The 15,933-nt window shown below is 39.1% G+C and overlaps 1 protein-coding gene across 1 annotated transcript in view; it reads right to left on the bottom strand.

Moving 5' to 3' along the window:
* The window catches only part of VSIG1 (V-set and immunoglobulin domain containing 1), a gene marked incomplete at its 5' end in the record, with an annotated part of 36,768 nt that extends 26,043 nt beyond the window's left edge, over nucleotides 1-10,725 (bottom strand). Inside the window, one exon of the mRNA XM_079764919.1 lies at nucleotides 10,677-10,725. Within this exon, the coding sequence (XP_079621045.1) occupies nucleotides 10,677-10,725 (49 nt within the window). The remainder of the gene's footprint in view (nucleotides 1-10,676) is intronic.
* Between the last annotated feature and the right edge of the window lie 5,208 nt (nucleotides 10,726-15,933).

Raw genomic sequence — 15,933 nt, 5'->3', positions numbered from 1 at the left:
GCCACAGACTGGGTTAAACTATTTGTAAAAGACATACACTAAGTGGCCAGATTATTATGATCTCTGAACACATAATAATCTGGCCACTCAGTGTATATCCTATATAATAAAAGGCTAATATGCAAATTGTCCCCTAGACCAGGAGTTTGACCAGCAGGTAAGCTGGCCAACCACCCATGTCCCCTCCCCCTGGCCAGGCTGGCCGGACCCCACCCATGCACGAATTCATGCACTGGGCCTCTAATATATATATATATTAGACTCTGCACTCAGCACCTTGCCGGGAGACTGGGAAGCAATGTGCTTTGTTCTCAGCACCCAACTGGGAGCCTGGGAGGCACTGAATCTGCTCTCACCACCCTACAGGAGTCTGGAAGTCACTGACTCTGCTCTCAGAACCCTGCCGAGAGCTCGGGATGCACCGTCCTCTTCTCTCAGCACCCTGCCTGAAGCCCGGGAGGCACTGACTCTGCTCTCAGCACCCAACTGGGAGCCCGGGAGGCACTGAATCTGCTCTCAGCACTGAAACAGTACCCTGCAAGGCACTGACTCTGCTCTCATCACGCTGCCCAGAGCTCGTGAGTCACTGACTCTACTCTCAGCACCCTTCCAGGATCCTAAGAGGCAACGTGCGATATATATATATTGTACTTTCTGGTGTATAAGACGACTGGGCGTATAAGATTTTCCTGGGTTAAAAAGTTGTTTTATATGCCGGAAAATACGGTATATTGGACTATATTGATGGGATTAGATATAATGGATTAGATATATTGGACTACTGTATTTTCCGGCATATAAAACGACTTTTTAACCCAGGAAAATCTTATACGCCCAGTCGTCTTATACGCCGGAAAATATGGTATATATATATATACTGAGTGGCCAAATTATTATGCATTCAGAGATCATAATAATCTGGCCACTCAGTGTATGTGATAAAGAACTGTTATCCAAAATGTACAAAGAACTCTTAAAGCTCAATAATAGGTAAACAAGCAACCAGACTAAAAAATGGACCAAAGGCCTTAACAGACATCTCACCAAAGATGATATATGTATGGCAAATAAGCAAATAAAAATATACTCCACATCATATGTCACCAGGGGAATGCAAATTAAAACAACAATAAGATACCACTACACACCCATTAGAATGGCCAAAATAAAAAACACTGACAACACCGAATACTGGCAAAAATGTGGAGCAACAGAAACTTCCATTCATTGCTGGTGGGAATGCAAAATGACTTCAGAAGACAGTTTAGTGGTTTCTTACAAAATTAAACATAATCGTACCATACTATCCAGCAATAGCACTTCTTGATATTTACCCAAAGAAGTTGAAAATTTATGTCCACACAAAAATTTGCACAGATGTTTAGAGCAGCCTTATTCATAATTGTCCAAATTTGGGCAACTAAGATGTCCTTCTGTAGTTGAATGGATTAATTAACCATGGTATGTCCAGATAATGGAATATTATTCAGTGCTAAAAATAAATGAACTATAAAGACATGAAGGAACATTAAATGAATATTCTTAAGTCGAAGAAGCCAATTCAGAGTCTACATACATGTGATTCCACTTCTATGACTTTCTGGAAAAGGCAAAACTATGGAGATAGTGGTTGTAAGGTGATGGAGAGAGGATGACAGTGGTGGGGACAGAGGATTTTTAGGGAAGTGAAAATAATCCTATATAATAAAAGTCTAATATGCTAAGTGTCTGGTCATCCAGTCATCCGTTCAACCAATCAAAGCATAATGACGTGCACTGACCACCAGGGGGCAGACAGTCAACTGATCGACCAGTCACTATGATGTGCACTGACCACCAGGGGGCAGTCAACCAGTTGAACAGTCGCTATGATGTGCACTGACCACCAGGGGGCAGTCAACCAGTTGAACAGTCACTATGATGTGCACTGACCACCAGGGGGCAGACACTCCAACTGGTAGGTTAACTTGCTGCTGGGGTCCAGCTGATCGGGATGGAGGGAGACAGGCCAGACATGCCCTGGAGCCCTCCCACAGTCCCTCCCCGGCTGGCCAACCTCCCGCGTTCCTCCCTGGCCCTGATTGTGCACCAGTGGGGTCCCTCAGCCTGGCCTGCACCCTCTTGCAATCCGGGACCCCTCAGGGGATATCAGAGAGCCGGTTTCAGCCCAATCCTGCAGGCCAGGCAGAGGGATCCCACTTGTGCACAAATTCATGCACTGTGCCTCTAGTCTGTATAATAATATAATGATGGGTACATGTCATTATATATTTGTCAAATCCCACAGATATTTTGTCTATTATGTTATGAAATTCCTATTTAAATTTTTTATTTTAGCAGTCTCTTTTATTTTATGTTTTCTTTAAGTTTTGTACACAGGCCTAAGCCTACTTTTGTGTGCTGTGGTTCTAAGGCTAGTTTACTTTCCAGTCTTTTTGGTGTTGTTGTGGTCTGTTTGGTTTATCTGGTATCACTAGGGCTTTAGTTTGTCCCTGATCCTTTTGTCTGAGGGGGTAGAAGTGTTTCCCAGGTCAGCCTCTGGGTGTCTCTCAGTGGGGGGTTGTTATGATGGAACACTCCTAGTGTCTCTGTTAGTGTGAGGGAGAGTCACAGACCCACAGAGACAAAGAGCCTTCTACTGCTGTGGCTTTATCCCTCTTGTATGTTCCATCCTCCCACTTCAGTATCTTTATGTGAAAGTAGATAGTCTCAGGCCCAGTGGAGAAGAAGCATGCTTTGTCTACTATTGTTGGTGGGACTCCTGATGATCTCCCCTTGCCAGTGGTATTGGGTTCATCTGATTTTATATGGACTCCCATTCCACCTGGGGCAAGAATGAGCCTCCCTGATTAGGATCAGGATATACCACAACTGGGTTCACTTCTGTTGGGTTAAGAGACATAAGACACCCTGCCTCTCTGTTGTTCCCCGGATCCCATGCTTTTTATTTTGTAATCATCTTTCAGAGTTCTCTCTTGGTTGTCTGTTGCATTATTTCCAGGGAGGGTTTGTACTTGTTCTTAGTAGGGGAAGCAAGGAGAAACGAGTCCATACCATTTTGACCAAACCAGAAATATCCCTCAAGTTTTAAGAGTGTAAAAGGGGCATGAGACCACAAATTTTGAGAACTGGTGGTCTTACAAAAGGGTGAGCTGCTTGTATGATTCCGACAAATACTGAAGAGCTCCCTACCCACAAATGCAACCTACCGCTGTACTTGAAATTCTCAGTACTACATAAGCAGTACTATTTTCCAAAAGGGATATTATAGGGGATAATTTGGATAACACTATAGAGGTTTTAGCTAGTCTAAATAATTGGTTATTCTCTATTGCAAAATCAGAGAGCACAGAACTTCTCCATGGAACATAAGACTGTCAGGTAGGTGTTAGAAGAAAAAGTCAAGTTTAAGAGATGGTCTCTATGCTACAGGCAGGCTGGAATGAGGTGTAGGGGTGGTATAAGGATACAGAGATTGTAGGAAGATCAGAGGAAATAGTACAGAAAGACAAATACCTGGCACCCTTCCCAATTTTGCACACCCAAAGAGTTCTTTAATTTCGTTTTCCTTAATGGCAGCAATTAGGCAAAAGGAACTCAGGGAAGTGACAAACACTTAGAAAAATTTAAAGAAAAGCAAACCATTGTACTGATTACCCTTGTTTTCTGCATTCAATAATTGTGTTCTCTTTCACAGCCAGGCCACTGGTCCAGCTGCTTCTCTGCCAGAGTTGGCTATTTACATGGCAACCCATGTCTTGAATTGAGAGAAGTACTTTAGGGCACACACCAATGCAACTCCTTCTAGTTTCCATGCAGTTTCTTCCCAATGTTCTCCTCCCCACATTTTCCTGGTTCCCATAATGCCTCCTCAAAAAACAAAATTGGTCTGCAGAAAGCAGCTACTTTTTCCGATGGAAACTTAATTTGAGAAAGCTAAGTGGCACTCTTCTGCCCTCAAAAAGCCCATCTCATTTCTCTTGGAAGTTCGCCATATTAATCTCTGGCTATGCTTAAATGTTTACTTCAAAATGTTCAAAATGAAACAGATAAAATGGGAATTTGATGGCCATTAAAGTTCCCAGAAACTTTCCCCTAAAAATAGAGATTTTGAAGATACTACATTTGGCCATCATTTTTGTCCTCTAATGTGGATTCCAATATCTGCTATGGAATTGACTAATGGTGGGAACTTAGGACCAGGTAAGGCTCAAAACAAGCAAAAAAACAAAACAAAACAAAAAACCTTTAAAGGCTGTTCTCAATGAAAGAGTTTGAAGGCACAGTAAGCACAGTTCTCACACAAGGCAAGCCATGGAAGAGGCCATGGTGCCTATCAACAAATACCTATTGAGCACCTTTTTGTGCCACAAACAAGACAGACACAATCTCTGCCTGCCATATCAATGCAGTAGGAAGCCATTTATAGCAAAGAACAGAATGGAGGCACATGAAAATCAAGGATTTGGGATCTATAAATCTGAATTAAACATTTTCAACATTTTCAAATTGACAACATCCTACCTAATAAAAGAGTAATATGCAAATTGACCGCACCTTCGCTACACCAAAGCCACGCCCACCAGCCAATCAGGGTGAGTATGCAAATTAACTCAACCAAGATGGCGGTTAATTTGCATACATAGGCGCCCTGAGCGGACCCCCTGGGACGGATCGCAGGAAGCTGGGGTCTGATCTGGCACCAGGCCAAAAGCCTCCGCCAGAGGGAGCTGTGTGTCTGCTCCAGCCTGGTGCAGGAGTGGACCCCTGCGATTGATCACAGGGAGATGGGGGTTGCTTCGGCCTGGTGCACGAGCGGACCCCCTGCAATCGATCACAGGGAGCTGGGTGTCCGCTCCGGCACCAGGCCGAAAGCCTCCAGCAGAGGCTTTTGGCCTGGTCCCGAAGCAGACCCCCTGCAATCGATTGCAGGGAGCTGGGGGTTGCTTCGGCCTAGTGCACGAGCGGACCCCCTGCAATTGATCACAGGGAGCTGGGTGTCCGCTCCTGCCCAAGAGGCTTTCGGTCTGGGCAGGCCTGGGCAGGGGCTGAGCTGGTGATCAGAGGGAGCTGGAGGGGACTTCCCAGGCCTAAAGCTTTGGCCAGAGGCTTTAGGCCTGGGCAGGGCCCAGCCCTCCATTGGTGTGAACTATAGAGGAAACACCTTTTCTGACTGCACATTGGCTAAGCTTCCTGTATGCCACTGGTAATATTCTTAGTAACTTGGGTAATAAGAATCCAAAAAGGTGATCTAGGGTTTTTCCACCACTCTTTCTGGAGAAAAAAATGAAGGTCCGCTGCTGGACGGCTAAGAAATGTCATATCCTGCCCTAGCCAGTTTGACTCAGTGGATAATGCCTTGGCCTGCAGACAGCAGGGTCTGGGTTTGATTCTGATCAAGGGCATGTACTTAGGTTGCAGGCTCCTCCGTGGCCAGGCCCAGATCAGGGCTCATGCAGGAGGCAACCAATCAAAGTGTTCCTCTCACTTTGATGTTTCTCTCTGTCTTTCCCTTTCTCTTCCACATTCTATAAAAGTCAATGGAAACATATCCTCAGGTGAGGATAAAAAATAAATAAAGAAATGCATATCCTATGAAAGACACATCTTGAAAATGCCTAAAGAAAGTTGTCATTTTTTCTTGGTGAAGGCACTGGAGTCCGTGTTGATGAAAACACCTTAGTGGCTGCGGTGACTGACAGTGGCTGCAGCAGCGGGGTGATGGGGCTGGTGCCTTCCCCTGATCAGCCCGTGCGGCACGGGCCTAAGCCATCAGTAGGACATCCCCTGAGGGCTCCCAGTATGTGAGAGGGGGCAGGTTGGGCTGAGGGACCCCCGACCCCCAGTGCATGAATTTCGTGCACCAGGCCCCTAGTATAATTATATAAATAATTTGATATCTGTAAAAGCTCAACAATATCACCTTGGAATAAAGATGGTAACCTCCAAATCTACTGCAAGACTATATATTTTTAAGAATATGCGCTCTGTCATATAAATAAGCAAAATTGGCAAGACAATATGCCCAGACAATTTTAATGCCCAGATTCCCAAAACTCAGGGCTATAATCAATTCTTAAATTCTGAAGAAAAGATGATTTTCAGAAATTGCCCATCCCTAATATAGTGACAGTATAATTCAGAGCTAAGAGCTATATTTTTCCAGATGAACTTTTAAAAAATGTTACATCATTCAACTAGTGTACATTACTTAAACCTCTGAGCTCATCCTCTAGCCCAGCACTGTGCACAGAACTTTTTGTGATGATGGAAATATTATATCTCTGTACTGTCTAATTCAGTAGCCATTACCCATATGTACTTATGGAGCACTTGAAATGAGGCTAGTGTGACTGAGGAATTGAATTTTTAAATTTTATTTAATTTGAATTTATTAAACTTAGCCACATGTAGATAGTGAACAGAAAAAAATTAGTCTTAAATTGATTCTGTGAGTGTCAGGCAAAAAAACTCTCCTTCCTTTGGATTAATTTTCTCTAAATTGAGAAATTGTTTAAAAATTGTAAAAAGGCAGAAAATTTTCTACATTAACAAAACTGTGAATAAAGAGCAAAATAAAGATAAGTACCCGAGGGGAGGGAGGTGGGGTGACTGGATAAAGATGATGAAGGGGTTAGCTAAAGAACATATATACATACCCATGGACAATAGTTTGGTGAAGGCCAAGGGAAGGGGAGGGAGAGGGAGGTGGAGGTGGGCAAAGGGCACGAAAAAGGGTGACATCTGAACTTATGTCAACATGAAAAAATTTTAATTAAAAAATTAGTACCTGATTTAAACAAAATTTAGGATTTCAATTTCACTCATGACCTGATTGAATTACATAAAACACCAAAAAAATGCATATGGTTAAAATGTGTGACTGCTTTTTAAAAAACCAGTGCTATTATTAAAGGAAAATAATCCAAGGTGCATACACAAATTAATTAACATTCTAAAAATATTTTAAATACTTGTGTTTTGGTTGTGATTGTTCATTTATTTATTTAACACCTGCATTGTGGCAGGCACTTTGCTTATGGGGGGTTATTCTCCTAATATACCACAACAAAAATATCCTCTAAATATTCATATTTAACCTGACACATTTAAAATGATTTAATTTCCAGCAACTTCATGTATAATGGCATCATTTTTTAGTGAGAAGATAATATAACCAAATGATCACTCACTTTTTTTTATTTAACTGCAAAACCAAAGTTCAAATATATTACTGCATAAAACATCAACACACATTTCTAACAGGTGACTAATATATATTACAAGCACCTAACATGATATGCATAAACTTTTTGCCGAAGACATCTTTGATTAAAATTATTTTTCTAACATAGAATTTAGCCTAAGACTCCCTAAGGAGTCATCAGAAAGATTTTGATTAAAATAAAATCTGCCTTGCTTAGTTGTACAGAAAATTGTTTTTAAATATGTTGTGAAAATCATTTCTGGAACCATCACTAAGGCCCTACAGGGATTGACAACTTTAGCTCATGAGTTAGCTAGAACCCTGAGATTGAGGATCCTTTCTCCGATTCACTAAAGCAATGGTTTGGAAAGTGAAAGGGAGCGATGGTATTCATATTCACCCCTTTCACTAGGAGCTAAAGTGATGGGATGTTACATCATCCATGTATTATCCAAAGGTTAATTGAAACTGCATTGACCAAACAGCAAAATAGTCTTCTCCTAGACACTGTAGAGCATGAAAGTCAATGAATGTTAGCAGAATTTGAAGAAAAGAGTTTAAATAAAGAAAAGGGGAGAATTGTGAGAATAAACAAGTAATATTTTCTGTCAAAGAACAGTTTAGGCAGCTGCCATTTTGCACTGCGTAACTTGGCAGCCACCATTTTGGCCTGCATGACTTGCAGCTCCCCTGGGGGCTGCCATCTTGAAATGGCAAAGGTCAACTCCTTCCTTTGAATTAGCCAATCACAAAAGACTGTGAGCCTGAGCTCCAATCAAGAGTAAGGGATAGGTCACATGCATCAGAATTAAAAAGCCAAGTGGACCACCTGCTCAGTGTGCGCATGGTTCCAGACCATGTGCGTGCGCACCCTCCTGCAGGAGTAAAGATATGTGCCTTGCAAAAAAAAAGGAAAAGAAAAGAAAAGAATTTCTGATTGTTTAGAGTTTGGGAAAGTAATTCATTTTTTTATTTTTCCAGCTTTATTGACATATAACATTGTGTAAATTTAACATGTACAAAAGGTTGATTTGATACACATATATATTGCAAAATTATTCCCACCATAGGGTTAATTAACACTTCCATCACATCACATAATTACCATTTACTTTTCTGGGTGTGAACACTTAAGATCTACCCTCTTAGCAACTTTTAGGTATCTAATATAGAATTGTTAACTATAGTCACCATGTTGTACATTATATCCCCAGAACATATTCATCTTATTAGTGGAAGTTGGTACCCTTTGACCAACAGCTCCTCATTTTCCTCACCCACCCACCCTGATAACCATCACTCTACTCTCTGTTTCTATTAATTCAGGTTTTTTAGATTCCACATAGAAGTTCAATCATACAGTATTGTCTTTATCTGACATTTCATTTAGCATAATGCTCTCAGGGTCCATTTATGTTACAAATGGCAGGATTTCGGAAGGTAATTCATTCTTTCAATAAATATTTCCTTTGTGCCCACTATGTGCCTGGCACCATGCTTGATACCAAAAACATGACATTTTTCCTGACCAGGAAACAAGTTCAGCTAGCCCATCTAATTATACATCTATGGAAACATTACCAGTTGCCTCACAGCCATATCTGGATCAACTGATGGACACTACTAATGTCAGGTATAGATTATTAAAGTCTTTCTCTGACTTCTATATATAGGTAAGCATGGCAATTAACAATATACTGTATTATACCACATTTCCATTCCATCTGCTAGATTGCCACTACCATATTTTGCTTGGGGCCAGCTAGACCGTGTATGTATAGATACATGGTATACACAATATGTAAGTTACAAACCCAATTTTTTAATGTAATATATACACTTGCAAAGGGGGAAAAAAGAAATTTACCCAAATTTGTGGTAACAATTGCTGGTGATTTTTATTTTCTTATTTATATGCTTCTATATTTTCCAACTTTTCTACAATGACCACACATTATATTTATAATCAGTAAAAATTATATATGTTACAGTAAAAAAAAAAAAAAGCAACACACTCTTACAACTGTTCCAAAACTGCTGTCTAGTATAAGCCAGATGAAGGCCTCACATAGAAAAATAGATGTTGACTACAGGTGTGATTTTAGAGGGATGGTGCCGGAGGCCCAGGGGTGACCCAATTAGCTAATGACTGTAAGATCTTTAAAGGAAACAAAGACTTTCACTGTGTAAAGTTAAGGTTTAAAATGAATATTCCTGAAGGAAAGGAAAAATAGTAACATCTGTTTTCAGCAAGATGGAAATTGAGAAAGGCGGCTTTTTCCAGCTCTAAGTCCTGGTTAGATCACTGGATAAATGCAGTATTCCCTTCTGGTGACTCCATAGAACATGTTGGTTTAAGCATTTCATAATGGACATTTAAATAACTATTACTAAAAAACATATAGTTTTAAAAAGTAATACTTTTATTCTGGTTACAAAAATAGTATAATATTTTTTTAGAAACCCTGGAAAAATTGGGGAATAAAATTAAAATCATCTATGACTTCATCACCCAGAGGTAATCACTATGAGCAGCAGTTTAGTATATAACCTTCTAGAAATTTATTCTAGGCATGTGTCTGTATCCTGCTTTTTCACTTAATATTTTATCCTGAGCATTTTCTTATATCATTAAATGTACTTGATAAACCTCATTCTAATGACTGCCTAATATTACTGATGGCTTAAGGATATCATTTTGGGAGAAGGAATATTATTGTATCTACCATGGATCTAATTTATCATAAGAGCAGATTCAAAATATATCTGGTATTTGAAAAAACTAGCCAAGGATTTTTCTGAATTAGTGATCTCTTATGGGTCTAACCAACATCGGGATTTTTTACTCTAAAAATTATTTTGTTCTGCTCAAATCCCTGAAAATACCCATATTGTGCACAACAATAAATCACACATATTTTCCAAAATACAGGCTTAGCCTCAGAAAAGTACAAGTTCCTAAGAAATGTTAGATAGTAAAGCATGGCAGGCCCTCCCAGCCAGGCTCTGCCTGCTGTAGCAAATCAGGTTCATCACAGGGAGCTTAAAGGAAATAAAACAATAAAACTCAAGTAAAATAGAAAAAATATCTTTAGCACAGGCTTGAGCTTCTAAGTTCATCTGTTCAACTTCCAAAGTAAAAAAATATAAAGAGAGGGAGGGAGAGAGAGAGAGAGAGAGAGAGAGAGAGAGAGAGAGAGAGAGAGAAGGAAGGAACTGTGATTTTTCATTTAAAATATTTTAAATTCAGAAGCTACATAAACCAATTCTTTTTACAGGCTTCCCTCCCAAATCAGCATGGCACATATTTGCTAAGTAAAATTTCTAAAATCTATTTTACTCAGCATACTAATCATATGTCCTTTCCAGTACAGGAAGGGAACATTCTATGTAAAAATGTACAATTTCAGTTCAAAATGAAAAACTCCATTCCCAATTTTCTTTGGTGGTTTGGAGATCCTTTCCTTACCTACAAGGCAGTTTAGGATCAGAAAGACCTTCCAAAATGCAAACACCATGGTGTCGAAGTTCGTTGAGCGCAGCTGGGGACCAGTAGCTTGCCTGGGCTAGGCTGAGTCTCAAACTGGCTTATTCAATCACAACGAGGTTTGGCAGTCTTATCTACAGGCATCACCGAACAAACAAGCTTTTTCGGGCTGACTTATTGGGTACAGACCTTTCGCAGAGCAGATTTCTGTTTCTTTGAAACACTTTTCATGGGGCGTGTTTCCTTGATATATTTGCTACTGTGTTAATAATAAACCCACATATTTAAATTCTTCAAGCTCTTTGTACACAGATTCTCTCAGTTTTATTGTTTAAAATCAATCTTAATAAAAGTTATACTTGGGGGGGGGGATATAGTTGGAAGAGAGCCTATGCAAATAAAAGTTGGCAAGGCTAATTAATTTCAGATATTTCCATAAAGGTCTAAAAGCATTGATTCACTAACATCCTTTAACAAATTAGGACCATAAATTGGTGCTCTAAGATTTACTCAAGAGACAGGGTTCACAAGAAGGGCACAGGGGTTATGAAGCATTAATTTCAATGTGAACAAACTCTGGACATGTCACACTTTTTTGAAGCCCTGGTAGTCCTCATTACCCTCCATCAAAACTGGCAGTAAAATGAATTCCATACTTGTCTTCCGGGTTAGAAACCTTACAGCATTTATTCACTCACCTAATTTTGAAAAATTGGATGAGTGAATAAATGCTTTAAGACTTCCATTGGATGAGTCTGAAATTTTGCAGAATTGGGTAACTGAATAGGTGCTACAGGACTTCCTTGGAAAGTGGGTTCACTAGGAGGGAATGGCAGGCTGCACAGGTGAGAAGCCTTCATATGAACATGAGCTTCTAACAGAGTTCCTCTTGTGCTTAAGTTACCTTCAGATACATAAGCACCTCCTAGGATCTTCCCCTGAGGTCTCAAAGTCTTGCTGTTTCCATCTTTACAGTGGCTCTCAGATTTGTCCTTTCCCTAATCTGCAGTTTCCATCATGGTCCAAGTCCAGATCCTCAATCCCTGGCCTACTATAGCAGCTTCCTAAGTGGTATCCCTGACTTCTTCCTCCTTCCTGTGTACCAACTACATGCTAATGTTCCAAACTTGATAAAATATCTTCAATAACAATATTATGGGCTATTTCATCAAGTATCAAGTCCAAAACCCTTAATCTGGATTCCCAGACTTCCCAAATCTTGTCCTCACCTCTTCTAAACTTTAGACACCTTTAAATTATCCACCTGAAAAATGCTGTCAAGATTTATTGCCTCAAAGTATTCATTCACATGAAATATGTACAAGTTTCATAGATATGTTTTATGAACTATAAGTTATGGGAGATGTTTGACCCCCCATCTCACATTAGCCAAGGCAATTTCCTACTGCTTCTCAGAAAGCCATTTTGCTTCCATCAGTCCTAATTTATTCTCACAACCTTCATGCTCATATTTGATGCCAAACCTTGGCTCCAGGTGACTTCCATCATTACTTAGAATTTTCTCCTTCCTGTTACTATCTAAACATATTCTTAGTGTAGATCAGTCACGCTGTCCTATGTGAAAATTTCATAATACTCCTCTCAGGGCTTCCCCTTGGATAAATTCACATTGTACATAGAGACAATATCCAACAGTTGGCCCTGGGATAGCTAGGGTATGATTCAAGGCTATTGCCAAAATACATCTGTACCAGAATGTCTCAGACACTCTAGAATATTTAGGTAAAATGCCAACATTTATATTATGTGGGACCTAACTCGGACAGGTAGAATTATGTTAAAATAAACTCTCAGAGACAATCTAGATTTTCTGCTTCAGACTGAATTTTGATGTTTTACACTATTGCTCAAAAGAAGTGGGTCACTAACTGGCATATGAAATATTAAATATCTCATTTTTACAGGAATTTATAATTTTTAAACTGCTTTTTCATTTTATCTTAACAACTGACAATAAAATAAATAGGTCAGGTGTTATCTACATTCTTTCCATGAGAAAATGGAGGTTCAGAAACGTTGTGTCTCTCCCAAGGCCACATAGTACGCAATAGATGCTGTCCCTCCCATCACACAGCACAGTGGCACAGTGTAAATGTAATGTAACAAACATTCTACTGCCTCCTTTGGGAACTTTCAGAAATTTGCTGTATCTGACTTATCCCTCATTTTTTAACTTAAAAATTACAAAAGTAATACATTTGATTGTAAAGAGATTTTAAAGAACAAAGAAGTAGTCACAGGGATGTAAAGTACAGCATAGGGAAAATAATCAATAGTATAGTAATAGCTATGTACATAGTTATGGTGCCAGATGGGCACTGGAAATATCAGGAGGAACACTTTGTAAGTATATGATTGTCTAACCACTGTGCTGTATACCAGAAACTAATACAGAATAATGTATGTAAACTGTCATTGAAAAATAAAAAATTAAAAAGAACAAAGAAGTATCCAGAGAATAAAGAGAAAATCTGCATTCCCTCAACAACATATGTAATCCCATGCCATGCTCACAAGCAATGGGAGTTTCATATTTTTCTCAGACCTCTATAAATTTACACACACAGAGACATGTACACACACAGTGTTTTTTTCACATAAAGGTAATCATAATACACATATTGTTCTATAATTTGCTTTTTAACCTTCAAAAATCATTTTTAATTATCTCTTTTACATCACCATGTACAACTACATCTATAGATATACCTTATTCATTTTTTTAAAATATATTTTTATTGATTTTTTACAGAGAGGAAGGGAGAGGGATAGAGAGCTAGAAACATCGATGAGAGAGAAACACCGATCAGCTGCCTCCTGCACACCCCCTACCGGGGATGTGCCTGCACCCAACGTACATGCCCTTGACCGGAATCGAACCTGGGACCCTTCAGTCCACAGACCGATGCTCTATCCACCGAACCAAACCGGTTTCGGCATATAGATCTACCTTATTCATTTTAAGGCTGCATGGTATTTCATAGTATGAATGTACCACAACTTATTTAACCATTCTCCTATTGATAAATTCTTAGGTCATTTCCAGTTTTTCACCATTATAAACATTGGTGAAGTGAACATCCTTTTGCCTATATCTCTGCCCACTTTGTATGATTATTTCTGTACATTAGGTACATAGAAATAAAATTTCTGGATCAAAGGGTGTGAACATTTTAATTTTTGGTAGATTATGAAAAATTGTCCACGAGAAATTCTTTACAAATCTACACTTCCATTAAGAGTGTATAAGCATACCTGCTTTTCGACGGCCTTGTCAACAATAAAAATCATCAGTGTTTTATTGTTATTAGTATCATAGGTGAAAATTGTTGTTTTAATCTGTATTTCTCTAATGAGGTCAAACCTTTATTCATAGGTATACTGGCCTAATTGGTGTTCCTTTAGCTGTGAATTGCCTGTTTGTGGCCTTAGAGCATTTTTCCATTGAGTTATCTTTTTTAAAAAACAGTTTTATTTATTTCAGAGAGGAAAGGAGAGAGAGAGAGAGAGAAAAAAAAAAAACATCAATGATGAGAGAGAATCATTGATTGGCTGCCTCCTGCATGCCCCCTATTGGGGATCAAGCCCGAAACCCAGGCATGTGCCCTTGACCGGAATCAAACCTGGGACCCTTCAGTCCGCAAGCCGACGCTCTATCCATTGAGCCAAACCAGCCAGGGCGAGTTATCTTTTAATATTGTAGAAATTTATAGTTTATGAATCTGGTATATACATCATAAATACTTTCTTTCAGTCCATCACTTTTAAAAAATTATCTCCTTACCAGAGGGAAATGGGGGTGGGGGAGGCAGAAGAGGATAAAGGGGGGTTAAATGATGATGTGAAGAGACATGACTTGGGGTAGTGAACACACAATAAAATATATAGATGACATATTATAGTACATCTTAAACCTATATAATTTTATTAACCAATGTCATCCCAATAAATTCAATAAAAATAACATTTTAAAAGTATGTTTTTTACCATAAAGAATTTTGCATTTTGTTGTAATTAAATCTAGCAACTTTTTTATTTTGTAGCTTCTGAGTTTCATATCTTCCCTAAGAAAGCCTTTCCCAATCCAAGACTATAGAAGTACCATTATATATTATCATATCATTATATTCTTTCTAATGCTTCTATAATTATGTCCTGACTTTCAGTTAGGGCAACTTTGTCCTTCCATTGCTCAGGCCAAAAGTCTTGTGTTATCCTTGACTCTTCTCCTTCTCTCATGTACCACATTTAATTAATTCATCAGCAAATTCTTTGGGGTTTGTGTTCAAAATATATCCAGACTCTGACCACTTTCTCACTTCACTGCTAACACCCTGGTTTGAGCCACCAGCATCAGTTGCCTAGATCATTGAAATAGTTTCCTAACTGGTCTCTGTGCTTCCTCCATCTTCCCTTACAGTCTATTATTACAGCAGCCAGAATGATCCTTTTATATATAAGTCAGATAACATCTCACTTTTGCTCAAGATCCTCCAATAGTTCCCAATTCCTCTCAGAGTAAAAGCCACAAAGTCTTTAAAATATCTTAGAAGACCCTAAAATAATATGCCTCACCCACTCCACCACCTCTCTAGCCTCACCTCCTACCATTCTTCCCCTTCTCACTCAGCTCCAGCCACACTATTCTTGTAGATCCTTGAACTAACCAGTCATGCTCCCACTTTTTAATGCATTTGCACTGGCAGTTGCTTCTGTTTGTGACACTTTAACCCCAGATATCAATAGGGCCAACTCCCTCATCTTCCTCAAGTCTTTGCTTAAATGTCAGTTTTCAACTACACCTCCCTTGTTCACACATTTTAAAACAGCAGCTTTCTTTACTCCAGTCTTACCTTTCTCATTTTCCGTAGTACATATTACCTTATAACATATACAGTTTACTCATTGTTTAGTTTTTCACTAGAATGAAGTTTCAAGGGGGCAGATATTTCTGTTTGTTTTATTCTCAGTTCATTCTAAGGGCCTAGAATAGTGCCTTTCACATAGCAGGTGCTTAATAAATATTTGTTAAGTGAATAAACTTGTGAATCTGGAATTGATTTATTTGGAATTTTTTTTGTATTGTATGAGATAGGGTGAAGTGCTTTTTAATGTTCTAATGTCCTAAATAAGGAGAAAATTATTACCCATTGAGGGAATCTGCTCTTTGGAAATAACGAGGTCATTCATGGCTCATTCTAATGAATAAGATAGGTGA

Source organism: Cnephaeus nilssonii (genome assembly GCF_951640355.1).
Source record: "Cnephaeus nilssonii genome assembly, chromosome: X".
Classification (NCBI taxonomy): domain Eukaryota; kingdom Metazoa; phylum Chordata; class Mammalia; order Chiroptera; family Vespertilionidae; genus Cnephaeus; species Cnephaeus nilssonii.
The sequence above is the reverse complement of the archived record's forward strand: the minus strand, read 5'-3'. Positions and strand labels throughout refer to the sequence as shown.